This window comes from Dermacentor silvarum, chromosome 6 (genome assembly GCF_013339745.2).
Source record: "Dermacentor silvarum isolate Dsil-2018 chromosome 6, BIME_Dsil_1.4, whole genome shotgun sequence".
Lineage (NCBI taxonomy): Eukaryota > Metazoa > Arthropoda > Arachnida > Ixodida > Ixodidae > Dermacentor > Dermacentor silvarum.
Genome location: NC_051159.1, coordinates 63,374,436 through 63,402,363, shown reverse-complemented (window position 1 = coordinate 63,402,363; position 27,928 = coordinate 63,374,436). Strand labels below are relative to the sequence as shown.

Sequence of the window (27,928 nt, the reverse complement as noted above, 5' to 3'; positions counted from 1 at the left end):
GAATTTTTTTTTTTAGCCTGTGCCGGACAGGTAGTCCTTGAGTTCGATTCGTCGGAGAGGCGGACATTACTTGCATTAGAAATCAACATACATAATTGACTAAGAAATAACTAATTAGGCTTTTAACTAATATTTACGGCACTTATTGCAATTTAGGAATTGTACCTGGTGAGTTCGCAAGGCATATCCACTCGGAACGAATTCTGAGGATGGCATGGCTTTCGAGATATGCGCCATCAAACTTGCGTTAAAAAAATGCAATGCTGCTCCACTTACCTTTTTAACAACACGTCGATTTAAGTGTTCAAACACGAAAGTAACTGGAGTGCCAATGTATTTCGTCGCACACTTTTGGAATGAATATATCGAGAGTAGTGTCATCTTGAAATTTCGTTCCAAGTAGACACGCTTGTGAATTCACCGGCTACAATTTGTAAATTGTAATATGCGCCGTACAGTGATTATTAAAAATATAAATAGTGATTATGTGCAAATTATTCAAATAGGTGTTTTGATTTCTTGTGCTACTAACGCCCGCCTGTTTGAGTATTTCAACTCACGAACTAGAATTATGCTCTCTGCCACAGGCAATTTTTTTTTAAATTCGGTATAAATTCTCAAAAGAACACCCGGTATACATATATTTTTCCTGTCTACCATAGAACCTTTTCACGGGTAATCATTTGTCTTCGTTCTTTCTTCCGGATTTTGTCCGTCCCCTAGTTCGCGCTTTTGCTTACAGGATCATGCATTACGAACAGCGCAGCCTTTTACGCCTCTGTGTTATGTTTAAGCCATTTTGAGCATTAACTGCTTTTAGCTTCCGTTGACGGCGACCTTCAAGAGACTTTGAGCCAAAAACTCAAGACGAGAATGGAGCGAGAACGAAACGAGAACATTCTGGCATCATTTCGAGAGCAAAACGAGATCATCTGAGCAACCAGTCAAAACGTAAGAAAATGTGGTCTCTGGCCTTCAACCCCCTGTAAAGGACAGCATTACATACGCTAGTTACTTCCCAAACAAGTTACAAAAAAAAAGAATTTGCCTACGATTTATGCCCAATGTTTGTTCACAATATCACTGAAGCGTTAACTTCTAGTACGCTGAAGTTTAACTTGTCATTTCCAATAGCAACGTTCAAAAGGCCGATACAGGGCACCATGCACTTCATTGTCATCTTTTGGCGCTGAGACAGGGTTGCCTGTGCTCTTTGCAACACCATCGGTCCATGAGTTCCGCGGCGTGGGTATTGCGCCGCTTCCTTCGAGAGATGGCGCCACGCTGCGTGACCATGCCGGCAGCGTCCGGCGTGCCGCGGATGGTTGTTTGGCCGAGACGAGACCTGCAAATAGGTTCAGTTCAGAACAGGTTCACTTCGGCGCAGTCAGCTTTCAGGCTTGCGTTGTGGCACCAATCTGCTTTGCTGGTCGTCCATTTCATGCTTGCATCTACTCTCGATTACGGGAGAGCCAGCTTTTTTTTTTTAAATTCCAACATGTCTCAACGAAAGCAACAAAGCGCAAAAACATCGCACGGACAAAAACGAAAGAAGCAATGGGACAAGATCTGCAGCACCTGTCCCGATTGTTCTTAAAGCTTAAGATGGAACTACATCAGCTCACCGAAACGTCATTTATGTCCCAGCGAAACTAAATATATAGGTGCCCTTCGCCTAAGTTGCAGTATTTGCATTCGTGGACATCGTTATTGAGTTTACTAGATTCATAATGTCTCGCTTAACGGTATGAACGAGGCTACGCGATGTCTTTCAAATGCACATGTAGTAGTTTTGTGTCCGCACTCTACATCTCCGTCATACCAAACGCGCACAATTCCGTCTTCTCCATGCGCATGCGCTGCCCCGCGATGCTTTACTCCAGTCATACGCAACCGAGCCGAGCTTTTTTTATAATTTGTTTTGGGCGTTAAGCTCGAGCACGTGCTCTACTTAAAGTATCGAAGAAGCCTGCCAATGGGCGGACTTCATATTCAGTGAAGCGCGAGCTCTCGACCTGACACAAAGGAGGCAATAAGAACAAAATAAATGTCAAGTATACGGAAAAATACTGGCGCCTTGCAAACTTTTTTTTTTTTTGGTAGGTAGTCGTTTGGGCCTCCGGCTGAATATACTGTGCAACGTCACGTAGGAGGTGTCGGGTTCCTGCGCACTGTAGTCTTCTTTTTCTTTCATTTTCACTTGATTCTGCCAGTAATATAGCATTGAACTTATAAAATAGGGAGCAATACTGGAAGGAATTTTCCGCAAAGGAATCTGCTACATCTCACCTCGGCCTTGTCAAAAGTGCTGAAGAACGTGACAGATGAAGGGGCTACCAGTGCAACGAGGAATGTTCTTTGATCTCCGCTTGTAGCGCTGTTTTTCAAATGAGCGGAATACTATATATTACTCTGCATTTTTTTTTTACCCTTCTGAGCTATATAGGGCGCGGGCATTTCACGTGGCACGATGGAGCTTTGACATTTATCCACGTGTGGATGTTCCTTCTTGGCAGCTGACTCGCACAGGACATTCCAAAAATTTTGTGTGATAGGTTCATCGGAAACTCGTTTAAACATACGCCGACAAATATTTTTCCTGCGTCCCCAAATGAGACATACAGAGCAAAAGGGGAAGAACTCGCTTCCTGAGCTCAAGTAGTATTCCCTGCATGCACAAAATGCGTATTCAGCGGAAAAGAGGGAGGGAGAGGGGGCGAAATAACTAGAACAATAGCTCTGCGATAGTAACCGAAACCGGGATGTACAATTGCGAAATCTCGCGTAAAGGCTCGAAACGCGCAGGCCTCTTCTAACGCAGTATTGGCCATTTAGTTTCCATGTAATTAGTTTAACTGTCGTTTTCTCAAGGAAACAGTACTTACCAAAGTAGGAAGCCAAAGTTTCACTGCACCCGCTGTGGTAACTTGATAACTATGGCGTTACGCTGCCGAGCTCGAGGTCGCGGGTTCAATGCCGACTGCGGCGACCAGATGTCGAATTGGGTGAGAACGCGCGTGTACTTGGATTTATGCACTCGGTTAAAGAAGCACAGGTGGTCAAAATTAATCCAGAGTCCCTCACTACGGCGTGGCTCACTTTCAGATCGTTACAATGGCCCTGCAAGATACTCAAAGAAGCAATCAATATAAAGCTCATCAAGCAAACTGCAGACAAGAGAGGCCTTTACTGCAAACTGCGGTTAATTTCAATACTTCACGCCAACGATGTCCGTCGCACTGATTCAACACAACCAAAAAAAAAAAAAAATGATCGCCATATCCACGAAGTGAATGATGATGAGTGGGCGAAGCTCCTGGAGGTAATCTGGTAAACCGTGAATCCTCCGTAGATTTTGCCCACTCGATCATCATACCAATATGTGACACAGAAACACGGGGGTGTGGTCTGATTATATATACAGCATATACACCGTGTTTTGTTATTTACATATTGATACAGTATATACTCAATGTTTCAATATTTACACTAGGGGTAGATGATGATTTTGTTCAAGAGCTCTACGGACCACAAGGAGGGGGTTCCCTTGATCCTGTTTTAGTCATGTATGACGTTAAGCTCAGGAGAACGTTTCCCTTTGAGTATAACGGCATTGTCGCCCGTAAAGTACGAAGCCAAGGGATCGTGAATTGGATGTAGTCTAAAGTTCAAGAAGGTGATGTCTATACAAGTTCCCCTGATGGTGGTTGGACGTTTGTATTCATATGAAATACACCAGAGATCGTAGCGGGACATCATGTGTTAGACTAGCCAGTCGTCGTTCATGATGTCCACGTTAAAGTCTCTGGTGAGGACGAAGGGGCCGTGTTTGTATTCAGTTTAATATTGCAGCATCGCCTTCTCGAATCCCGAATCGAATCGAATTTCACCGGTCGAGTGTCGACCAGCGAAAGAGAAAGAAAGCGCGCCAAGAGCGAGTGGAGCGAGCGCCGCAAACGAGTCTTCTTCGGTGTTCATAGTAGCAGGGTAGCAGTATGGAAGCGCATTGAGTGTCGACCGGTGAAAGAGACTGAAGACCTCATCAACACATCACCTCAACCATATTTTCGAGTTTATTCACACGCCGTTGAAATCTTAGACGCAGATTATGAACAACCGTGTACGTTTACCATCTATGAACCACGTACACCCACGCAAACGTATACGGACAAGGGGTTGCGCGATAATGCCGATTTCTTCCTCTGCCTGTGAACGCAACTTGAAATTGAGGCCTGCAGTCCAAACTTGGCATTGCGAACTTTTCAGTGTACCCATTAATTCCAGCTTATGCTAGCTAATTACGAAGAAATTCGGTTTATTCGGCGACCCCGCAGTCCATATACTTTTGCTCACGGGTGTACAGTTTATAGACAACATACAAAAGTTTAAATCTGCTCACTGTGGCTTAAGCATACCCCTTATTCGTCGTCTATTATACTATGCTCTTCTACGGGTCACACGCAACAAAGACAGACGCAACCTATACAATCGTAGTGTCACCCGCACAGAGAATACCAGATTATAAATAATGAAAAATTATTATTACAAAGAAAACGTGCACTTACGCGATATTTGCGCTTCAACCATCCGTGAGTATACACAAATTAGGAATGCGCTCTCCCACCCACAAGTGTAAAACTCCTTAGCTGCACGTCATTCATAAGGTCATACCTTGAGTATGCTTGTATAATCTGGTACACCGTTACCGAAGTTAATACTAAGAAATTGTAAATAATGTAGATGAATGCCGTCAAATTTCTTTACGAAAGCGTTTGCCGAATGACTCCCTATACGAGATTATGCAATTTAATGGCATATGTGAGTTCTTGCATATCGCAGAAAACAATTTAGACTAGACCGTAATAAAGTTTTACTATACCATAGACCTTCTTTTGTCCCTCGGTAACAGTAAATCGATTATACGCTCTGTTTTGTAACCAACGCCCTGAATCTTTCGGCATTGCTCTAAACTAACATGTACAACGATTCACACCGTAGTATGCGACTCGAGGCACCTTTATGAGTGCCTTTCTTTTTCGAGAACTATTATTGAATGAAATCCTCTGCTGCCCTAACTATAGCCCACTTAGTCTGACATTTCATTGTGCTTGCACTTGCTTGGAACGATTTTCGTAACCACCCGCTTTGTACCTGCATAAAGATCGCAGTATTAAAAAAACATTTAAAATTAAATAAAATAAAGTACGCAAAGTTGTTCACATGTTCCAAATTGTGAACCAACTAGCGAACAACATTACTGTCCTTCAAATACGAATAACAGACAGTAATCCACCTCAAGTCTAATAACCTCTGCACTCGCCCTTTTCTCAACCTAACACGGGTTTTCTTCCAACGTTTACTTCCATGATTTTTTTCTCACCTTTGTTACCCTCTTGTACCCCACTGCGTTCCGTTCGCACACACCAGCTCACTCCCAGGAACCAACAAGAGGCCCACAAATGCTTCGCGTCCTGTATCACACGACGAACACGCGGGTTGGATTCCAGCGACCGCGGTCACGCATCCCAGCTTGGCTCAAACCATCGCCTTACTTCTGAGGAACCAGGGACCTCCACGTCTCTCTCTGTCCGATCCCGGCTCGCCTAAGCACTCGCAAACGGCTTTACCGCAAAAACGAAATACGACGCGGATACATGAATGAAATATATATATACGAAAAAAGAAAAAAAAAAGAAGCACACGCGAACAGAGGGGACGCCCTACTTTTTAACTTCCACACTTTCACTCAACATTACCCGAGTGCCTTGCGCAGTCACTTGGTACGTCGGTCACGCTCGTCGCTCTCTCAGCCGTCGACACGTCAGCGAAACCCACTCTGTAACAGATGTAAGGCCAGCCCCCAACTGAGGCCCGAAGCAAAACATCTAGCCCGGGGAACACCTCACCGCAGGTCGCAATGATCGCGCTGTTAAAGCCACACCACTGGCGCCCGTCGCAGTGTTGGCCGGCGACACCGTAGCAGTGTTCTGGCCTGTGTTTGGTCCACGTTTCATCCGCGGCACATTACATCCCACGTGATTCGCATATAGACGCGTTGACGAGTGCTTTTTCCTCTCTCTCTCTGTCTGCTCTTGGAAGGAGATGTAGTAAGGAGGTTTAGGATTCCGGTAAACGCTGTTGTTGACAATAACGTCCCTGTTCAGGGCCTGCAGAGTAGGAAAAGTTCAGGTATCTTGGGCGACAGTCGTCGCTAATCGCCCTCCAGTGTTGTAGTATAAGTTGGTTGGAAGAAGAGCACGTTTGTCATGGGCTGTACTTCTCCATCCCCCTGCTTTTTTTTTCGTGCTTTTTTCGTTGCTCAGTTGAGCGAGACACAGCTAAGCAGGGTAGAATCTTGGCTTTGAGTTGCCTATAGAAAAACTGTAGACAGGAACGATGAGACGAAAGGAGAACGCTACAGAAGTGTAAACCATCAATTACTGTAAAAAGACCACGTCCGCGGTCAAGCTTGACGTTTTCAAAGATGTATTGAATTTAAATGCTTGAGCTGGCGAGTTTTATTGCAGTTCAGTTATAGGTGTAGCGCTGAGTACAGTCGACACTTATGTTGTAGTAGAGGTTGTTACAAGTCAGTTTTATTGCGCGTCAAAACTTGTCACGTGTGTAGGTGTGTTCCAACTCTTTGCCGCCATTGCCAAGGGATATGAAGGTGATAATTTTGGAAATGTGTTGTTCACGTAGTTGGCGCGTCAACTGCGTGGGTCCAGGTATCATCGTGGTCACGCAGCGTTTGACTCCGAACGTGGACAAGGCCGGCAGAGCGAACAGCTACTACAACAAAAACCTTTCGCGTAAATGTCTTGAAACCTTGCGCCTTATTTTCCCCCTCGTGATTCAAAGCGACGATGTTATCACGAGATAAAAAAAAATTGCGGAATCGATTCGGCTTCTTTATTAGCTTTCTTTCTTTTTTCTTTTTTATTTATAGTGTCACTGGTCGAGTGAGCACTGTGAATCGGCCGCGTGATTTTACAAGAACGCCTTGTTTTGCTGTCTCAAAATGGATCTAACAATGGAGGCGGTTTAACCAACAGTGAACACAAACCGGATATTGTTAGCTATTTGGTCGGAAAGCGCCATGCATAATTCTTATGAACCGCTATTTCGAACGCCGTCAACAACCACAGATGATACTTGTGCGCGGCAGCAGTAGAACTGAAGGAGAATACTAGTGCGTGTTGTCGATGTGCGCGACATATTTTCGCCCAACGAATATAGGCCATAACATATATACACGTGGCATTTCCCAGCTTTCATTTTCCTTGTCTTTTTTTTTCTCGCTCTCTCTCACCCTTTCTCAGACACACGCACATGTGGCATAGCGCAGGAATCAAAAGAAGCTTCCATGGGAAATTGCTTCAAACCAAAGCTCGTGAGAGCCGGAGCAAGAAGCGAAGCCGACAAGATAGCATAGATGAGCAAGAGTAGAAGCCAATAAGATGTGGTGTGTGGGGAACACGACCCCGTTATTATCCCAGCGCGTTCGGAGAGATACCCAGCACCCTCTATATTCAAATGCTACGCGCAAAGCGCAGAAATGCTCGCCTTTCGCAATCGCTGAACCGATTTGAACGAGATTTGTTGCATTTGAAAGAGAAACTATAGTCATACTGGAGTTACTAATATTCTTTGATATTGGTGCTGATTTTGTTTCCTGAAAATGATTAAATTGGAAAAGCCTGAGATGATAAGCATCACGTTTGCGATGTGTTCTGATTTCCAGCTAAGTGAAGATGTCAATGTCGCAATTTTGTAACAGCATATCTAAGAGCATAAAAACTAGAAAAACTGAGGTCTCGGAGGTGGTTTCAGAAATACGGCTGTTTTGTAGAAATGACTTCTCTGAAATTTACGTAAGCAAGCATTGTACGTAATGGTGTTTGGGTTGCTAATCATGAAGTCACGGAATCAAATCCAGGCCACACAGCGGCCGCATTTTGATGGGGAAGAAATGCGAAAACACCCGTGCACTTAGATTTAGGTGCACGTTAAAAAACCCCAGGTGGTCCATATTATTCCGGAGTCCCCCACTACGGCTTGCCTCATAATCAGATCGTGGTTTTGGCACGTAATACCCCATTATTTTTTCATTGTACGTAAACAGTTTTTTTTTTCCTTAGGCACGGTCTTCCTACGTGTGGTGCCTCGGAAATTGTCAGCCAGTATAAAAGCTCTGATCACAGCGTTTGTAAGAATCTCAATTTTCTTTTAAATACAACCATCTTTTTTCAAAACTATTTGACGGTAAAGGAATGGCATTTTGTGTTTCACACGCATTTGCACCACGGGTGAGAGACCGGAAGCTTGATATTAAAATGGCGAGACAAGAAAGTCAGTGCAATATTTTGACTTGCCAGGAAATGTACACAGCGTTGCAAAGAAGAACCTTCTATCCAACTTATGATGCCTGTGCCACATGAACGAGAGAAAATGACATAAATTGGTTATTCCCTGAAGCTCCATGCTGAGATCCTTTACGGAGCTTCGGCTTAACGTGCGAACTTAATGCTATTTAGCACCATGATGACAGCTGTCCTCTGAAACAAGGTATTTTTGAGTGCTAGTCTCAAAGCAATCGTGAGTCTACAGCTTCAAAGTGTCTTTAACAACGCTTCAATATAATAAAATTTGGAGGACGCTTAAGCTTCGCCTTTAAGAGTGGAACTCGCTAGCATTCAAACATCCCTGATTGTTTCTGACGCTTTCCGGCAGCTGCAGATTATGTAACCGTAATGTCTGCCAGCAAACGCTAGCGGCGAGGGAACGCTATGCACCAAGGCGATCTTTTCTTGCGTGGGCCGAACCCGGAGGTAGTGCAAAGCCGCGCCAAAAGAATTACATCGTTATCAGGTTTCTCTTATTGTTTCGCAAATTAAACATTTCTGTCTGCGCGGATTTAACATGAAAGACATGCGCTGTCGGTATTTTGTTTCATAACATTTGTTTGTGGTCTGTCATTCTCAATATTCCGAGGAATAACTTTGGCAACAACGTAACACAAGGTGTGAGCAACTTTAGTGATAGAATGGTGTGGCAATATAACCCGAACATACCGGGTTTCGACTAGCAAGGCGTGGCATATACATATACCTTGATATATACGGCAATTTTCGCTCACGGGACGCCGACGCCAAACGCCAACGTCGAATTTTCTGCGACACGGTCCCTTATAAGGCTGTCGCGTTAATACCTGGAAGAGAGCTGGAATGGTCAGACTGGGTTGATTGGCATTCCGGCCATCAAAAGTCGAGAAGAAACATGGCACCGATCATATCGAGGACGCGCCCCGGTATTACAGTCGCTATTGTTTTGTGCTGCTGAACTCATGGTCGCGGGTTCAATCCCGGCCGCGTCAGCATAATTTTTATGGTGAAATGCAAAACCGCTCGTGTGCTTACGTCGTTGTGCCCGATAAAAAAAAATTGTCGCAGTTTCACCCGAAACGCGACGCATCAATTGCGATAGCAAATTAGTAGAGAGCTATACGGAGTAAGGATAGTAGTTTTATCATCTGTATAAACTTGGACATGCCGCAGCACCAGCAACGCGCAGAATTGTTGTCGACGCCGTTGGAGTTTTGCCCGCGTTCGCACTGAACGCGCGCGGCGTTGGTGACTGTTGCCGATGCCTCTAGGGGCGGCTCGGAGGTTTTAGGCTAGATCAAAATGGGATACTCGTCGAGCTACGTCGGAAATATTACCCACCTTCTCGCCTCGCAACGTTTTTATATAACTACGCATTTGGTGCCGCAGCTAAACGTCGCCTCCCCTCCCTCCCTCCTATCCCCCCGCAGCCTTTCGCGCGGCGGAAAAAGTAGCATTTGGTTTCTATATATGTAAAGGAGGAAAGAGACGCTTAATTCTGCAGCCCTTCAGGGAGCACGGCGCAGAACGCGCGTTTGCTCTCCGACGTGCGTTCACTCCCCGTTAAAGCGCGCGTCCCTCGCGCCCTTTCACTCGCACATACAGCGTCCGGAGAGCGGCGACGATTTCATTGCCGTTGACGTCATACGGAACCTCACGGCGACGGCGACGACGAACGCCGACGGCAGAAATCCGCTTTGGAGTGTCCATATAATTGCTATCGCAATAAAAACCACAGGTGGTCAGAATAATTCCGGAGTGCTCAACTCCGGCGGGTATCGTTTAAAAATAAAAATGACATTTTGAGGCTTGCGTGCAAAACACATGACATAATTATGTCGTGCCATTGGCAGGCGAAATCCATGAATATAACTTTTTTTATCCTAACCAAGGCGACACATCATCGATGTGGCGAGCGCTCCTGTTTACAGCAGCGTTTATGTAAATTCGCGCTAGTGCTTACTCCAGCAGCAACAGCAGCAATATTTTAGATACACTGCAAGTTGGGAAAGGTATGGCGTCGACAGTATGCATTTATTGGTCGAATGAGTTGTAGTGAGCCCATTAAATAAAAAATGGCAATTAGTGCACGCGTTTGCCGCCACTCCATTGCATAATTTAAGGCATTAGCCATAACTTAGTGTACACTGTCAGCAGAACAGCGAGGGCATCGGCGACAAAACGAGCTGATGCACAGCATCATCACTATCAGCGACAGCAGCAAAGGGACGAGTCTCTTTCAGAAGAGCGGTGCAAGTGACAACGAGGCACAGTGACAGCGAGGCGCAGTGACAGCAAGGCTCAGTTACAGCGATAACATGAATTAGGCATCCAGATGAACATGAACAAAACCAGCACCAGTAAAACAATTTTCTGCAGGCAAGTGTCGTCCTAGCGCTTCAGAGACGTTGATCAGAATACGAATAATTATGCATGAGTAAGAGGACAGGTACCACTTCTCACATTTTATCTCATCAAGCTGCGTTTGCCATCGAGCTGTATATTTAACCCCACAAATCCCTAACACCATTCCAGTTTTAACAAAATTAGAAAAACTTGATCACCTTTGCCCGTTAATCACCTTTCTGGCTAGGAAGATACAAAAATACAGTAAATCGCTATTTGAGTCAAAACGAATTAATATAGTAAATAATGAATTTGTAATAGGTTAGCTAAACTATCGACGACTGGGAGGGAAATTAGCTCACGCCGGTCAGGAACGCAACTGCGGATTCATCGCAAATGTTCCAGAGCTTAAATACGCTTTTTGAGGTAATAAACGAAGCGTATCAAAAAAGGATATTTCAGGCTCTACGTTGTTACGGGTGAGGAAGCGGATAACTTTAGGGGATAATATTGAGTGTGTTAGATGAAGATGGGTCAATAATTTGGTCTGGTTCTTAGATTACCCTGCGGTGAGCATCTATTGCATTTTCTCTATCAAATAGTGTTCTTCGTTTTAGGAACAGCTACAAAGTTTCCCCGGAATGGGGTGTGTGCCGTTCCATTGACGTCATTGATGTCTATGGCGTCATTGATATTGGTGGTGTCCAAATTCACGTCTCATAGGGTGGCGCTCACTGGATTTCAAATTCGGGTCTTAAAGGCTGTGCTTTTGATGGTTGAAGGCGCCGGACGCGATTTTGGGAGCCGGAAACACGTCATAGAAGTCGGGTTTTGGACACCACCTATTGTCACGCTTGAAGATTTGGGAACCCCATTTACAAGCAAATTACAGAAATTCACGCCATCAAAATTAATTCAGGGCCCTCGCCCACGGCGTGCTTGAAAATAACTTTAAGGATATAACTTCTAGATATTCAACCCCATCCATCATACCTGATTCTGCCACTATCGCCTCCGAGATCAGGCGGTACTCGCTGCAACGACCACACGCCGAGCTCTGAGGGCATGTTGTCATCACTTATGCCGTATAACATAAACTCGACAGGTCGGGATAGATTGCTCTGTTGAGAGGCGCTATGTCGTCATCACTGCCTTTCAGTCACGTTTGCCCAAATCCAGTTCCGCGAGGTGAGGTGGCAGCGTCTCCCGCGCAAGCGAAGGTTAGCCTCGAAAAACGCGACTGGCTGCAGTGAGCAGGGAGACCTTACTGCTAATATAAAATCATGTTCCCCTTTTCTTCTAGCAGCCCGACTCGGCCATGTTTACATGCACTTCATCTAGCGCGTTTAGTAAGTTGATTCACTTGCCACAGGTGGATTTTCACAATCGGCCCGCTCTCAACCCCAGCTCATTCCGATCCGCTGTGGTGTACCAGTTCCCGACACCAAGAAGCAGCAGAACCCGATTTGGTTGGGCTTACCTCAATGCCTAATCGTTATGGGTTCGTCATGTGCGTTCTGCTACATTCCGACAGCATGGGCAGAGTCATTCGTAAACTACCACTTTCTCAGTTGTAACACGTTCTGAGTTGCATTAAGAAGGATTTTAGTGCACGAAATTGTCTTTGCCTAAATACCGCGGTACTTCAGGCAATGCTAATTGTTGCTGTCACAGTTGGGCCACCTGTTATCTTTGTCCCATAGCACCACGGGCAACATCAAGGTCACTAAAGAAAAGCGCATTTATGCGAGAAAAAGTAAACTTGCCCAAACGGTGTCGTTCGGGTGAAAGATTTGTTGTTCACCTCTGCTGCGTATTTGCGCGAAGGGTAGACCACGGCTCTTTACTCAACGAAAGTAAAAAAGAAAAACAATGGTCGGTGGTGTGAGGGCCCATTAAATACAGTGGAAGGTCAGCAACAATAAGGCCTACTATACGACGGCAATACAATTGCCGGATTGTTCCATTGAACGTACAAGGTCTATTTAGCTGTAAACAACCTTAGACAAAGCCACCATCTAGAATGTTAATAGCGTTTTAAAATATTATTTGGAGTTTGTCCAACGTTCTTGACAATCTGTCGGTTCATTTCCTTCTCTAAAGTTCATGGTCTTTCTAATCGTTGGAGACGGTGCGCTAGAGATTACGCATCCGACAAAAGCAAGAATAGTAACCACACTAAATCTGAAAATGTGTAGGTAAAACGTGAAAATTGTTTCTCTGGCGTAATATTGTGTGACATCGCCGAGACAGGAGAAATAATAATAATTATAAAATAAAAAGAGGCTTGCGCAACGTGGAGTAAAACATCGTGACATCCCTCTGTAGGACCGGCCTCCTGTTGCACTACGTTGTTCGGCTCTTTGTTTGCCCGTTGCAGGTATATGTGGCTCTATTCTTTTGGATCAACGTAATTCTGTTCCACGCACTCCAGCGCGCAGCCTGCTTCCTTATTTATTAGCGTCACCGTGAAGCTCGACTATGAAAAGAGCTAACGCGTGAGCCCAATGAAAACGGGCAAACGAGCAAGAAGAAACAAAAAAAAATGCACACAGATGCAGACATAGAAACGGTGTTAGGGACGCCATTTTCTTAAGACGAAAATTCAATTTCGTCTACGGGAAAGAGCAGCGAGAGTCCTGCGCTTCTTGTTGCAGCAACGTTTTATTCTCTTTCACGATTCCCCGTGTTCTTTTTATCTCTCTCCAGTTTTTATTTGTTTTGTATGTACAAAACGGGAGAGGCAGGAAATACAAAGAGGAAGGCACAGCAGCAGCGCGAGCCTGTCTAGCCAGCTCCTGTTCTCCTAAGGAATGATGTCGCCACCACTTTTTGCGACTGCCGTTCCTAATATATGCGCGCCGGCTTCTGCGTCGTACGCTTTGTCCCTATGTACTTCCCTCCCACACCTACATGCCTTCACCTAACCTCCCCTCCATTCCCCATCTCTCGTCGCCCTACCCATGCGTCCAAAAGGGAAGGGCCTTGCAACCCTATTGCGTCAGAGGCATTGGCTTAAGGAGCGCGCAGCGGAGTGGACGAAAGAACCATAAGCAAAAAGAAAGAAATAGGGGAGGTGGGGAGGGTACGAGAGTGTTAAAGGAGCTTAACGTTTCACTTCCTGCTTCTGCGCCATCTTTTATTTTCCGTGGCCCATCCTTGACTTCTCTGTTTGTTGTTCACTTAGTTGTCGCTTCATTTGTTTCGCGTACATCGACGGGAAAGAAACGCATCTCCTTTTCTTCCCTTTTTTTTTAGGGGGGGGGGGGGGGGGGGGGGCATCGTTTCGGTTGCCTGAATGTGCTGCGAGAAAAAAAAATGAAACTAAAAGGAAGCCAAGACTGGCGCTGTCGTGCTCTTTACCGCGCGTGCAACGCTCTCGCAAGCCAGCGCCTGCCGCCTCCCCGTCCGCAGCCGAGCACGAGGTCTTTTGGAGGTAAGCTGCCTAAGGCCTTATCCCTGCGCATTTGACACAAAGCCCCTGTCTAACGTCTTTCTTCGAGCGGCAAAATGATATCAGGCGCGTAGCGCCGAGAAGCAAACCGTCTAGGCGCGATACACAGGGATTGCTCAGCCGCGGCCCCCATGTTAGAGCGTTTTTAGCTTCCCTCCGCATTTTAGACGGCGTTTTTTTCTTTCTTAGCTTTTTTTATAAGTCGAGACGGATTTTCTCGTCTGATTTTCTTCTGTCGTCGGCGTACACGCCTTGGTTCATCCAATTGCCTCACACACCGCAGTTATTAGGCACCAGGCCTTCCTTTGAGCTCTTATGACACGAAAGAAAGAGAACGGCAAAGGTTAATACATACACATATACATATCTTTTTTCTCCTACTCTGGGCTACCGAGTATGCAAGTAAAGAAAGAAAACGGAAGAGGCAAGGCGGGGAAGAGCGAGAGAACCTGCCTATCCATTCCTTTTAACAAAGTGTCATCGACACTGTTGTCAGCCCGGGCACGATGACACACGTTGACAGTCTGAGTGTAGCTTCACAAGGAAACCGCGACGCTAGAAAACCAGAACTCATCTCGCGAAATGAACTCCTCTGGCATTTTGCAATATATTCGTCAGTCGGAGCGTAATCAAAGCGCGGGTCACATATTTCTCTCGGCGTTTGAACGGAGTACCGCGGATAGTGAACGGCAGAAGCTTTGTTCTTGATACTGAGAATCTAAAATACAAAGGGTTACGCTGTAGTAATATAAAAAATTACTCTATTTTACCGGTTTTTATACAAGTTTGCAAGAGAAACAGAGAGAGAGGGGGGGGCGGAGATAAGGAAAGGAGAGGGAAGTCAGGGAGGTCAGCAAGACGAGCGTCCGGTTCGCTACCCTATATTGGGGGTAAGGACAGAATATAACGAGGAAACTATAGGAAGAGAGTGAGCAATGCGTGCATGTGGGAGGATGCACAGGAACGCTATAAACGTGCTCTGAGGCCGGTGCACTTCAGGAACTGCGCAAGCGCATCAATAGCTTTTGGCGGTAACATTAGGTGTGATCGGCAAAATCTACTCTACTACGTCGCCTATAAGATAAATCACACTAACCTCTGCCTCTGTGAATACCATATCGGTAAAACAAACTAATTTTTTTCAGAAGTCACAGCAAGAAAATTTCTGTGCTTTCACTAACGAGCGATTATGTATCCCGCGCTTCTAACTAAACGTGGCGTTGCAGATTTGAAGAAGGGTCGAGTGGAATATAATACTCAATGAAACCGAGAAAAAAAATGCAAATATGAAGAAGAAAGAGGTACACGCGCGTTCACATATGTAAAGTTTGTTAAAGCGGTACATAGGGAATAAAGAAAAGAAAAATCAGTGTGATACTGCTGGCATTACAATTTCAACAATTAAAATATTTTTTTCCGTATGTCAAAATCCGCGTAAGCCTCTGTCGCTCGCCTGGAGCCCAGTGCGTGGGCATTGAGCAGCTTCTCAACAGTAACACGCATTCAAGTCACTAACTCTCCTTCAAGATTGTCCCAGGGTCGCGTTGCAGAAAACTTCTGCGCGAGGTTAGCAGGCCCGACATTCCAGTCTGCCACAGCTAGCCTTATTTCCACTGGGTTCAAGCTCACTGGGTTCAGGCATTCTTCGTTACCATGACTTGACGGTGTCACTAACTCTGCCCTTTAATATGTTGGTCAAGAGCACAGAAATGCATTTCTTTACCTGTACAAGAAATCGTGGTCTGATGATTTGGTCCCTACAATGTGGAAATCCAGTCGCCTATGTTCATTCATCACAACCTGTAAAGTTACCAAAGTACCTGTCATCGTGCCCTAAAAAGTGGCAATACAGTCGCCAATGTTCATTCATCACAACCTGTAAAGTTACCAAAGTACCTGTCATCGTGCCCTACAAAGCTGCGTTGGCAACCGGAAAGAGAAGATGGTCCTGACGCATATGCAAGGGTACTTGCAGAGTTACATCGTGCAGCCAGAGACAATTGCTGGCTTTATACTTGAACGCTTATCATTAGCGAGAAATTGGTGACCCTTTGAGGTCTGTACGGCATTGGTAACACGCGAAACAGCCAAGTTTCCCCTTATATTTGACCTAATAAGGACCTTTGAAAACGCGGTTCATCGTGGCACCGAGAAAGCCTAGGAAATTGTGGCAGTTTGTAATGGCGTATTTCGCTAGATACTGAGCTATGTGTGTGAAAGATCTTTATTTTGGCTCAAGACGGGCTGCACGCGCGGAAAACTAAACCTTGGAGCAAACTGTTCAAGAGATGAACCAACAAAGCTAGAGCGGGGTCGCAAGCTTTAGAGTAAGCAGCCTTACATTATCTTTACCGTGCGTACAGAACGTATACAGGGCAATATGTTTACACAGCTTGTCCGTCAAGCATCAATAGCTCTACCGCAACACATTGTGTTTACAGAAGGATCTTTTCGGTGTGAAGGGTCCAAGGGGTCACACTCCATGTCCCGTGACCATGTCGTACCATTTGTGTCAGCACGTCACATTACCACATCCGGCGTCTTCTTCTTCCTTGGCATAGCGGACGGCTCCATGAACGACATATGCAGTTGTGGCGACACCTTCGCACACTATCTCCTTCTCCCCTCGCCTGAGTGCGAGAAGTCAAGTGATGGACAAAGTGCTTGACATACCAGACAACCGTTCGCTATCAGAAAAAGCGACCCTGTGCCAAGAGATAGAGAAATAAAGAGAAGTCGTAAGGGTAAGGCAAAATGTTCCCAAAGCCACTGCGGGCACAAGGCTGCTGCTCAAGTTCTGAAGTCTGAATTTGTGAACTCTACCGCAAGATTCTGCACGTGCGGCGGTTTGTGCTGATTTCTCTCTCTCTCTCTCTCTCCCTCTCTTTGTCTATCTCCCTAATTCATCCCTCCATTTGGGGTTAACCTCAGCCTAACTATGCAGCCTTTCTCTCAATTCTTAACTGGCTATAGCCAAAACCTGTAGCGAGAAACGTAGGCAGGTTTTTTAGCGCATAGCTGCTATCACATTAAGACGCACAACGCAGCTACAAATAAATCTGGAAGCCGGCGATAAACACGCCTGACAGATACACATTGATACGGCCGTCGATAGGGAAAAATAAATTGCAGCCCATGCGTGAAGCAGGGCAAATGACAGTATGAATGGCTCTCATGTAGTCACAGGTTGCATCACACCTCGTGAGGCAGAGTTGATGACTGGCTTTCACTTCCTATTGATACTGTTACTGCGACCCGCTCGACCTTCTCACCGCCTGTTCAACTCCAGCAGCGTTCAGCGCCTTCGTGGTTCGACTCTTGCATTTAATAAATCATTTCTTCCCGCAGCCATTGAAGACTAGAATTGCCTTCCCGAAGCAGTTGCTTTTGAGAGAAATAAAAAAAAATGAGGCAGTTTATGCTCTTTGTTAAATAACGCGAACTACGCACTTTTTTGTTCTCTTGCACCTTTTTTTTTATCATATTGGCGTTGTACAGTCGAAAACACTGTTTTAAATTATGCTTTGTAGACTGCTTTGACTTGTGTTTCATTGTCCGGTTAAGTGTCAATATTTCATTATAAAGTATCTCTTCGTTCATTATCTCATTCCTAATTATTTGCTAACTCCTATCCTTGTGTTTTACCCTTTTTCCTTGTGTTTTCCACTACATCCATTACCGTACCTCATTATTGGCGAACATAATAACAGAAATATTTTCTCTTGTGCGCTCTGTACTTGTAACGTAGTTGGTTCTTTGTGAAAAAGCATTCGCTTCATTACATGTAATTTTAATACTGTTCTCTCACACCCCACCCTATTTAATACCCTGTAAAGGGTACTTAAGGGCAAATAAATGATGATGATGATCATATCATTGCGTTTACACGGACTCTCATAACGCGGTCAGGGCATGTAGCTCACACCGTAACTAGTGTCGCATGGTTAAAAAAATATGCGGTGCCGATGCCCTTCTAGAAATGCAAAGCGCCCGCATTCAACTTAGCTGCGTCTCTGGTCATCAGTCTATTCCTGGCTACGGAAGAGAGAGATAATATTTTAGTCTGAGAAAAGCAGAGAGGTCAGCTGGAGGAACTTTGTCCCCAGGATACCACTCTACGTGGGATAAAGGGACAATGAGAAGAAAAAGGAGAGAGTGGGAGGGCGGATGACTATGGTAGTGTATTCACGGAACCGTGTACACGTGATATGCATATGTACGTTCTGCGCACACTCCTCACCCACGTCCCAATGCACAGGCGTCTGTCATGTAAGTCTAGAACCTTGAGCCTGGCAGCGAGGCTACCCACAACGCCGCAAGGAAGAATTTGCATGCAGCCCAAGCAAGCGACGTAGAAGGGCGGACACCAGAATAATCTGGGCACTGCTGGCTCACCGCAGATTTTCGAGACTCCCACTGACATGTTGGAAGTGAGAGAGACCGGCGGAAACCGTGGCACAGTAAACGAAGAAGCAGAGGCGAATTTTCAGAAAACTGGCAATGCGCCTTGCTCGCGAAACAAGACCCGAAGAAAGCCCTGCGTAGCCTTCTGCCACCAGAACCCTATCCTGCATAGTGCGAATTTGGATGACACGCGACGTCCGTACATCGCCGTCTACGGACTGGTAAGGTGTTCAACCCTGTCGTGTTAGACGACATAGTATCTATGTACCGCCTTCAACATATTCAAAGGCAGGGTCGTCTGTATCCCCGATGCCACAAGAACACACCAGCGACCGTAGAGCACTTGTTATGTGAGTGCGAAAACCATAGGTCGCGCAAGGAGTGGTGGTGGCAGTGTCGCCAGGACGCCGTCATTACCACTGCGCCCGAATACCCATGTGGAATGTGTACATCTTTTGCAATCGCCCCTGACATATCAAGATAATCCTTCAGACCCTCGTCGACTTCAACATTAGCAGGAGACTGAAGAACTAGATTTGAAACGCCAGCTGCCCCTCCACACCCCATTTTCCTATCCCATCTCCTCTGCCTGCAGATGCTACATTGGAGGACGACACTGCATTCTACACGAAGATTTTTAATGATGTCAAGGTATCGCTGTCTTTCTTTCGTAGTTTTCTTTTTTAGGAAATTGAAGTTACTTAATTATCCAGTGGACACCTTTGTACTAACAGTGTTAAAACTTCACCTCCACTTCCCCCAAATAAAAAAGAGAGCGAGAGAGAAACTCCTTCAAGCTTAATCGTGTGAAAAACCATGCTATTATTTGGGCTCGCTATAACGAGATTAATGGATGATGGCGTTCGGCGTCGTCTACAGTTTAAAGGATTTGTCTTCCCCATGTTTAATCAAGAAGCAAAATAGGTAACGGGGCTTAAAAACGTTATTTTCTTTCAGTGAATTTTCGCTAGGCCTGCCTACAGTATGCATGAACTTCGAATAACCAGGCACCTGGCCGTCAAGGCGTGTTTATGAGACTTCGCACATAAAAGCGGGGGGTGAGGGGGGGGGGGGACGCTTTTAAGGCCCTGCGCCGAAATTCCCCCTAATCCCGGTAACCGCAGGCAGCTTCTCGATAAATTAATAAGGGCCCCGCTGTTGGTCTGCCGAAAACCGATAAGTGATGCGCCAACGGCGGATCGGCGTATAGGTAACGTCTCGTGCTTCCATCGCACAGACAGGGCGCATTCCGTCAGGCTTTAGTATGCCTATCTCGACGAAGACGGCGAGAGAAAAAAGTCAAGTCTGATGCCTCTCAGGCGGATGCTCCAGTGTAGGACGCGCACGGCACCATTAACTACGGCGGCTCTCCGTCAGGACGACAACCAAAGACAGAAACATAAGGAAGCAAGCTTTCCCTCTTGTTTTTCGCGTCTTCTTCATTGTTTCCCGGCACGGGCAATGGCTGGAGCAAAGCACGATAAGCGCGCTCAGTCCTTCCATACGCGGACGCTCGAGACTCTCATCCCGAAAGCTGAGGAGCGCGGCTTTGGAAGGTTGAACGGCGCTTCGCGCGCGCGTCTTTAGAGCAAAGTCGTCGGGCCCCGAGCCTTCTAAATGTAAATGAGCCGGGGACGCCGCCATGCGGGGCCGGACGAGCTTTTTTCCGCGATCGGGGAGGGGCTCCGCGAGTTTGGAAATTAGGCGCTCCATCATTAGGGATAGCATCACCCGTTCCGGACCGTGCACCCCCCCCCCCCCCCCCCCCGAGCCACTTGACGCTGCGCTTCGCGAGGCGATGGAGTTCTCCCAGAGCCTGCTTGTCTTGTGGTCGGCCATCTGCTCCGGCGCCTAGATTGGCGGTGCCGGAATCTTCCACCCCCATCCCGCCGGCGTTCTCTCGGATTTTCGTTCTTTCTTTGGCGTCGTTGCGGATTGTGAATACCGTTAGATGGCGAAGGCGTGAATCGAGCGTTGTGGGGCCGTGATGCCGTCCCCGGAATACTCTCAAACGCGGGCGCGCACGTCGCAATTTGTGGTGCGTTTACGAAGGAAACGGATGCGCTCGAACAGTTGAATTGCTAGCCGTAAGGGCGAACGGAAAAACGTTGGCTACGAGAAATGACTTAGAAGAGGAAACTGAAGGACGGGTTGGCAAATAAGATGCACTTCCGGTTTACTGACCTGCACAGAAATAATTGTGGCTTGGATTTATAAGAGAAAAGGCGGAGAGCGGTGGCATGGTTGCTGAGCTGTAAATAATGAACCGTCACACTAGTTTCCCTCGGATACTGTACCTGGCGCGCCGACCATGGGTATTGAGTCCATGGATATTGAGACCATGGATATTGAATATCAGGTCGAGGGTTCGATGATCTGCCGTGGCAACCGGATCCCGGTTGATCCAGACATCGCTTTTCGCGTAAAAGTCACTAACGCACATTTTTCTGTCGAGATGGTTAGGTCTTGTGTGCAAAGATAGCCAGATGCCTGTGTTGCTGCCTTCTGTAGCCTTGCACGAACCTGCAGGCGAGTCAGCGCTGATGCCGAGATGCAGAAGGTGTCGGCGTAGATTGAGACACTCAATGTTTCCGGTAGGGAATCGACCAGCCGAAGAAGTGCGAGGCTGAAAAGAATAGGGCTTAGGACACCACCTTGAGGAATGCCACAGCATGTGTAGGGGCTGGCAGTCGGACCATCTTCCGTGTGTACAAACAAGGACCTTTGTGTCAAGTAGCTACAGATCCATCGAAATACTCGCCCTCCTAGTTCCAATGTGAACATTGTATGATGGCTTGATAGGAAACATCGTAAACGCATTTCACGTCAAGAAAGAGTGCTACTGATAATCGCTTCCAAGATTTTTGCTTCTCAACAGATGACACTAGATTGATGACATTGTCAGTCGATGAACGGCCTCGTCGAAATCCCGCCATAGAGTCAGGGTAATTTGTGGTGTTCAAGGTACCATTCGAGGCGCATAAGGATCATACGCTCCATGAGCTTTCCGACGCAGCTGGCGAGTGCTATTGGCTGATATGATGCCAGTTCTGGCGGTGAATTTCCTGCTTTTAGCAGCGGTACCAGGCGGTGGTGTTCCCATTCCTGTGGAACGACGCCATCTTGCTATGACCTATTAAAAATGTTGAGCAGTTCTCGTTGCGCTTCTCAACCTAGGTGGCGCAAAGCAGTATCTGTAATTCCATCAGGCTCTGGCGAATACTAACACTTACAGAGCGCCATAGCAGCTTCTAACTCTTCCATAGAAAATAGAGCGTCCATACTTGTATCTCGTGAACCAGGAGTGTCGCCTAAAACCGTGACAGTGAGTTTAACTGTCCCGCCGGTGACTTTCGCACAAAATTCTTGTGCAACGTCTATCTCACGACGGTTTTGATAGAGAGAAAGGGCGTTAAAAGGGTGTCGTTGCTGACAGCATGAGCGAAGACAACGTAGGGTACGCCACACACCGGACAGTTGCTTGAGGGGGTCCAATGAATCACATAAGCATTTCCATTTTTGATCCTCTATCTTATCCATTCGGCGCTGTATCTTCTTCTACATTCGCCGAGCTACACTGAGGTCAAGAATTGACTTCGTGCGCCGGGATCTCCTTTCAGCTCGACGACGTAGTGCACGAAGCCTTTCCAATTCAATGTCATGCTCTGTACGCTTCGATGAATGTATGAAGCAACGCGTACAATCTTGCATTGCGTCTGCATTATTGTTTTCTTGCCTGCGTGCGATTGGTTTCTTGCATGTGTCTTCTACAAGACCTTCAAATACTGGCCAGTCAATTTGGCGAAATATAATTGGGTATTTGGCTTCCAGTCAATCGATTCTCACATAGGTCTGAATATGAACACTTGCATGGGTTTCGATATCAAGAAACCACTGCACTCTCAAATTCAGGCAACGTGACACTAGTGTTAACTCTAGGCAACTGCTGTACGCTGTTCCTCGCCGAAATGCCGGGCTTCCGTCATTTAGAAGACGCAGGATGTCGCCTGATGCGAAGGTTATGAGTGACCTGCTCCTTGAATTTATCCTGGAGCTTCCCCATATCTGGTGGTGTGTGTTGAAGTCCCCTCTTATTTCCAAGCACCCGGGAGTCGCAGCCATATAATTTAGCATTTTGCTATCTAACTGACTTGTTGGGGAATGGTAGACGCCAATAAGTGTAAAAGACAACCTCCATGGGTTTCGATATCAAGGAACCACTGCACTCTCAAATTCAGGCAACGTGACATTAGTGTTAACTCTAGGCAGCTGCTGTATGTTGTTCCTTGCAGAAATGTCGGGCTTCCGTCATTTAGAAGACGCAGGATGTGGCCTGATGCAAAGGATATGAGTGACCTGCCCCTTGAAATTATCCTGGAGTTTCCCCATATCTGGTGGTGAGCATTGAAGTCCCCTCTTATTATCCAAGGACGGGGAGTCGCAGCCATAATATAATTTAGCATTTTGCTATCTAACTGACTTGTTGGGGAATGGTAGACGCCAATAAGTGTAAAAGACAACCTCCATGGGTTTCGATATCAAGGAACCACTGCACTCTCAAATTCAGGCAACGTGACATTAGTGTTAACTCTAGGCAGCTGCTGTACGTTGTTCATTGCAGAAATGCCGGGAGTCGCAGCATATAATTTAGCATTTTGATATCACGTACTTCGTTGGGGAATGGATAGACGCAATAAGTGTAAAAGACAACCTCCATGGGTTTCGATCTACGGAACCTGCACTCTCAAATCAGGCACCGTGACATTAGTTTAACTTAGGGCAGTGCTGTACGTTGTTCATTGCAGAATTTCGGGCTTCCGTCATTTAGAAGACGCGGATGTGGCTGCTGCAAAGGGTAGAGTTGACCTGCCTTGAAATTATCCTGGAGCTTCCCCATCTCTGTGGTGATCCTTCTGAAGTCCCCTCTATTATCAAGGACGGGGAGTCGCAGCCATAATATAATTTAGTATTTTTCTATCGAAATAACTTGTTGGGGAACGGTAGACGCCAATAAGTGTAAAAGACAACCTCTTGTTTTCCACACTAACACAGATGTATTGGTTATCGTCGTGTGGCAGCACGGGCTGGGCAAAATACGTAAGGTCCTTGCGAATGTAAACCAGAACCATACTACTTCGGGCACACGTGGTTGAAACGAAAGGTTCATATCCTGATAGTCTCAAGGTAGCTGATAAGTTCGGTTTACAGATGACCAGTACGGGAAAGTGGTTTTCAAATACGAACTGCTGGAAATCCGAAATACGCGACCTCAGGCCTCTCACATTCCATTGGAATATGGAGCTGCTTCTGACATCATCCCGGAACGATCGGTGCTGTTGTTGATGAACCATGATTCCGCCGTATAAATTCTCAAGCACTGGACTTCTGAAGGCTTGCAACAACTGGATTGATGGCATCCAGCACTTGCAGTGCACTTCGAGCAGTTGATGCCTGTAGCTTGTCCAGAAGAACACGAATAGCACTCACCAGAGCTGAGCATGACAACAATTTGTTGATCTTGGTCCTTCAGTTTATCAGGAACAGACGAGATGTCTCTTGCTGTAGAAGTCTGATCTCGCGCCGTAGGTGCATGTAGTATCGGGAGTGCAGGCCAAGCGTCAGCGGCCGTGCTGTTCGAAGCTCCTTTATCTTTAGAGCTGACTGCGTTTGGCCTGGGCGGGAGAGGGGGTGGTAATGTACTTGGCTCGCGTGGTACAGAGACTTTGGAGGTTCTTGTACGACGTCGGCGACGTGATCTTCGTCGCTTAATACATGTGTGTGTGTGTGTGTGTGTGTGTGTGTGTGTGTGTGTGTGTGTGTGTGTGTGTGTGTGTGTGTGTGTGTGTGTGTGTGTGTGTGTGTGTGTGTGTGTGTGTGTGTGTGTGTGTGTGTGTGTGTGTGTGTGTGTGTGTGTGTGTGTGTGTGTGTGTGTTTCAATTCACGTGTATTCACATTCCCGCATTGCAAAATATATTTAAACGCGATCAGACCTCCTTCGTGCATAGCAGTATCAATGACACGTACCATTCATGCAGGTCTATTCGTACCCCGGCACCACTGAAAAAGTCCTCGTTCCAAGAATTGTCCCCGTAAGAAAACGTACGATTCCCCAGTGCTCTAAGCTATATATACACCCAAAGTTCTTGACTCTTTTGTTGTATAAAGCTGACATGTACACAGCAGACGCCGTATGTCTTCAACTGATTCACCACAAGCACATTATTGAGATTCAGCGTGCCAAATTTTGCATGGAAAGTAATAGGTGAGAGACTTTCTCCACCAGTAATCTCACTCGAGTGAAACAATCACACCCGTAATCTCGTTTTCAAAGGCACTTCAATGTGGCAATAAGGGTACTGTGCACAATTGATAAAGACTAACGACTGTTTGCAAATAACACATTTGTGATGAAAAAAAAAATCTGCATCAAACATAATTATTGGCTTTTGGGCTTGGAGTTCGTATTTCCTGCCTTGCCAGGCTTCTTGATACTTATTCGTAATATCGACGCGCATCGAGAGCCTAGGCCTTTTCTTCTTTCTGCGCTCAAGAACATTCGTCCATCAGTGAGCACGTTTTATCGCTGTCGAGGAGCGAGCGAACGAACCAGTTTATTAGAGATAAGAGGATTTATTTATTGAAAACCCTCGAAGCGGCGCGACGCACGCCAACAACACACACCGAAAAGTGTCCTAAATGTTTCTTTTGACGTGTTAGGCCGGCGTCGTTTAAAGTTTCCTTATCGGACGCTTGTAGCACGGAGTCAGAGTTTCGGCGAGAAAGTTGCGCACCGCACTAAAACTGATAAGGGCGTGGACGGCTTCGTTATAGTTTAGCACTTCCGAAAGCGGCGCGATATCTCCGAAAAAGAAAACGTTGCGGTGCCTTACAAGGAGCCCCCAACTGTTAGCCACTTTTTGGCTGCCAGATGGGAAAGCAATATCGCCCTACTTCAGAGACTCGGCGCAACGCACGCTGATAACACGAAGAAACAAGATAAAGTAAACGCCGAACAAGCACTGGTCTAGCAGCGGCATGTTCGAGGAAGAAGCGCCGGCATTTGTTCACGGATCAAGAGACGGCGACGAGAGTTGGTGGCGCTTGCCTACCGAGGTTTCGAACGTCAATAACTTTCTATCTGCCTCCAATCTCGGTGGTCGCGGCCTGGGTTGTAACTTCTCGCCGCTCATTTTCTGATCCTCGCCCATTCCTCGGCAGCTCTCTCTCATTCGCCCCCTTTCTGGAGCAAAACAAAGTTCTCTCTCGCTAGCGACAACGAAAATCATTCCCTCAAAAGTTCTTTTCCCTGCTTTCTTTCATTCATTTACTCTTTTTTTTTCTTTTCAACGTGCGCAAGGCTCTGAAAAAGTTGCGGGAAAACTTTTTTGCCCAGGACACGGCCGAACTATAGCTTTGCGTCACAAGAACCGTGGCTCCTCCGAAGAATCACATGTCAGCCGTGTACGTAAGCACTGAGGAATAAGACAACAAGTTCAAAGAGCAAGGAAAGGACAAGAAACAACAGCCCCCCCCCCCCCCCCCCCCCCCTGTGCCTGTTTGGTGTCGTCGTAGGGAAGTGCGGCTCACTGCACTCTCTCGGCTTTTGCTCCTAATTTCTTCCCTGCTGAGCCGTCGTTTGAGTAAAGCGACTGCTCGCTTCAGTGGCGACGAGGAACTGCCGGGAAGAAAAGGGTTAAGGGAAACGACGGGGCCCGCTTCTCCTGGCGCCTTTCCCGTCGCTTGTCCTGTCGAAGCGCATCAGGCAGGCGAAGCGACTCCGAGGTGTTTCCGGTCGATGCTGAGTGGCAATCCAATAGATTTCCCACGTCGAGCTGACTCTCTGGATGCGCACACAATGCGCTTATAGGTCGTTCGGTTAGATTATCTCTGCGCGCACGCGAGCAAGATTGCCCCAAAACGGGTAAGAAAACGGCGCGCTTTGTTCCCAAGGCAGTTCAATTAGGCTGAACGAAATTCTGTTATGGCGCTAGCTTCGGCGCTTCCTCCGCCATCGTGCGAGGACATCCCGCGCACAAGATGGCGCATAAGTCGACACTAGGCAGGATTAGGGTTCCCCGAGGTAATCAAGAATATGCGATGGTGTCTGCACGCGGCTCCGCGACAGCTTTTCCTTGACACGCTTGGCAACAGCCATGATAATTCCGTGCATCAAAACTGTAGCATACGATAGTAGAATATCGAAACTATAGGAAAGAAAAGCGAGTTGGCGTGCTCGCGGTGGACTGTGATGATCTCTGGAACGAGGGCTGCAGAGGCCGTCGATTCTAGTGTCATCAAAACAATTGGTAAACAATTTCGCCGGACAATTGGTCCTCAAAGAAGCTTCCTGCTACAGTGCTAACCTTTCTCTTGTACGCTATCCATTGTACGCTAGCGACAATAGCAATAACACACCTGTTCAAGAGTTCACGTCTTAGAAAGCCTACAGCCGCAGAATTCATTTCTCTACGCGGTGCACTTCATTTGATCGGCACAAGAAGTCGGGATTAAGAAATTGGCCGTTTTTAGAGCCCTACTATTCCTTTCAAGAATAATGAAAGAGTTCCGTGTGGTAAAAAGCCCCAAACAATGGTGTCAGCTTGCAAAGGATTTAATGTAACAGATTGGCACTATGGTGAGTCTACGAGCAAGCTCGCAATGCCTATTTCAATTCCGTAATGTATGACAATGGCTGAGATATATTTCTTTTTCGCGGATCCCGAATTGGTAAGTTTTCGCCGATTAAAGAGCAACGACCGATATGACCTGTTCGGGATTGTATTGTTCTTGTAGTCTTACAACCTTTTTTTTTTTTTCTTTCTTTAGTGTGCTATGCACGGACTTGCTCTATTAGTGTTTTGACATAAGATTATAGACATTTCACAGTGTTCTGTCTTGAAATTAACTTTCCTTGTCTGTTGTTTTTCATAGCTACGGTTTTGGGATAGGCGGCGCTTTCCTTGGCCAAACTTCCTATATTTTACATTTAATAAAGAAAAGATTAGCAAGCGCATGTGAAACGTTCTTTGATAAAAACAATTAGTCTTAGCAACTTGATTCAATAATAAACTAGTAAAACGTTTCCTCACCCTAACGCTACATTTCAGATTAAGATGAGGAGCGGGCAGGTAATTTCCGCCAATACGGCGGCCTTAAACTCAGGTGTTCCCGTCGCAGGCAACTCTTACGTGTTTGTCTAACCACTAGTAAAGTTACCTTGTTGGTGCACAACAAAAAGTGTTCACAGCACGCGGCTCGCTTCACTTTGTGGTTGCGTGAAGTCGAAACTTAATTAGTCCCATAGCAACTGCCAGAACAGCGGTTACCTCGTCTTCTAGAT

At 46.4% G+C, this 27,928-nt stretch overlaps 1 protein-coding gene across 1 annotated transcript in view; it reads left to right on the top strand.

The window, feature by feature from the left end:
* LOC125946251 (uncharacterized) overlaps nt 1-6,880 on the top strand; it is a 239,011-nt gene extending 232,131 nt beyond the window's left edge. Inside the window, exon 3 of the mRNA XM_049668858.1 lies at nt 6,703-6,880. Within this exon, the coding sequence (XP_049524815.1) occupies nt 6,703-6,816 (114 nt within the window). The 3' untranslated portion in view covers nt 6,817-6,880. The remainder of the gene's footprint in view (nt 1-6,702) is intronic.
* Nucleotides 6,881-27,928: the final 21,048 nt, after the last annotated feature.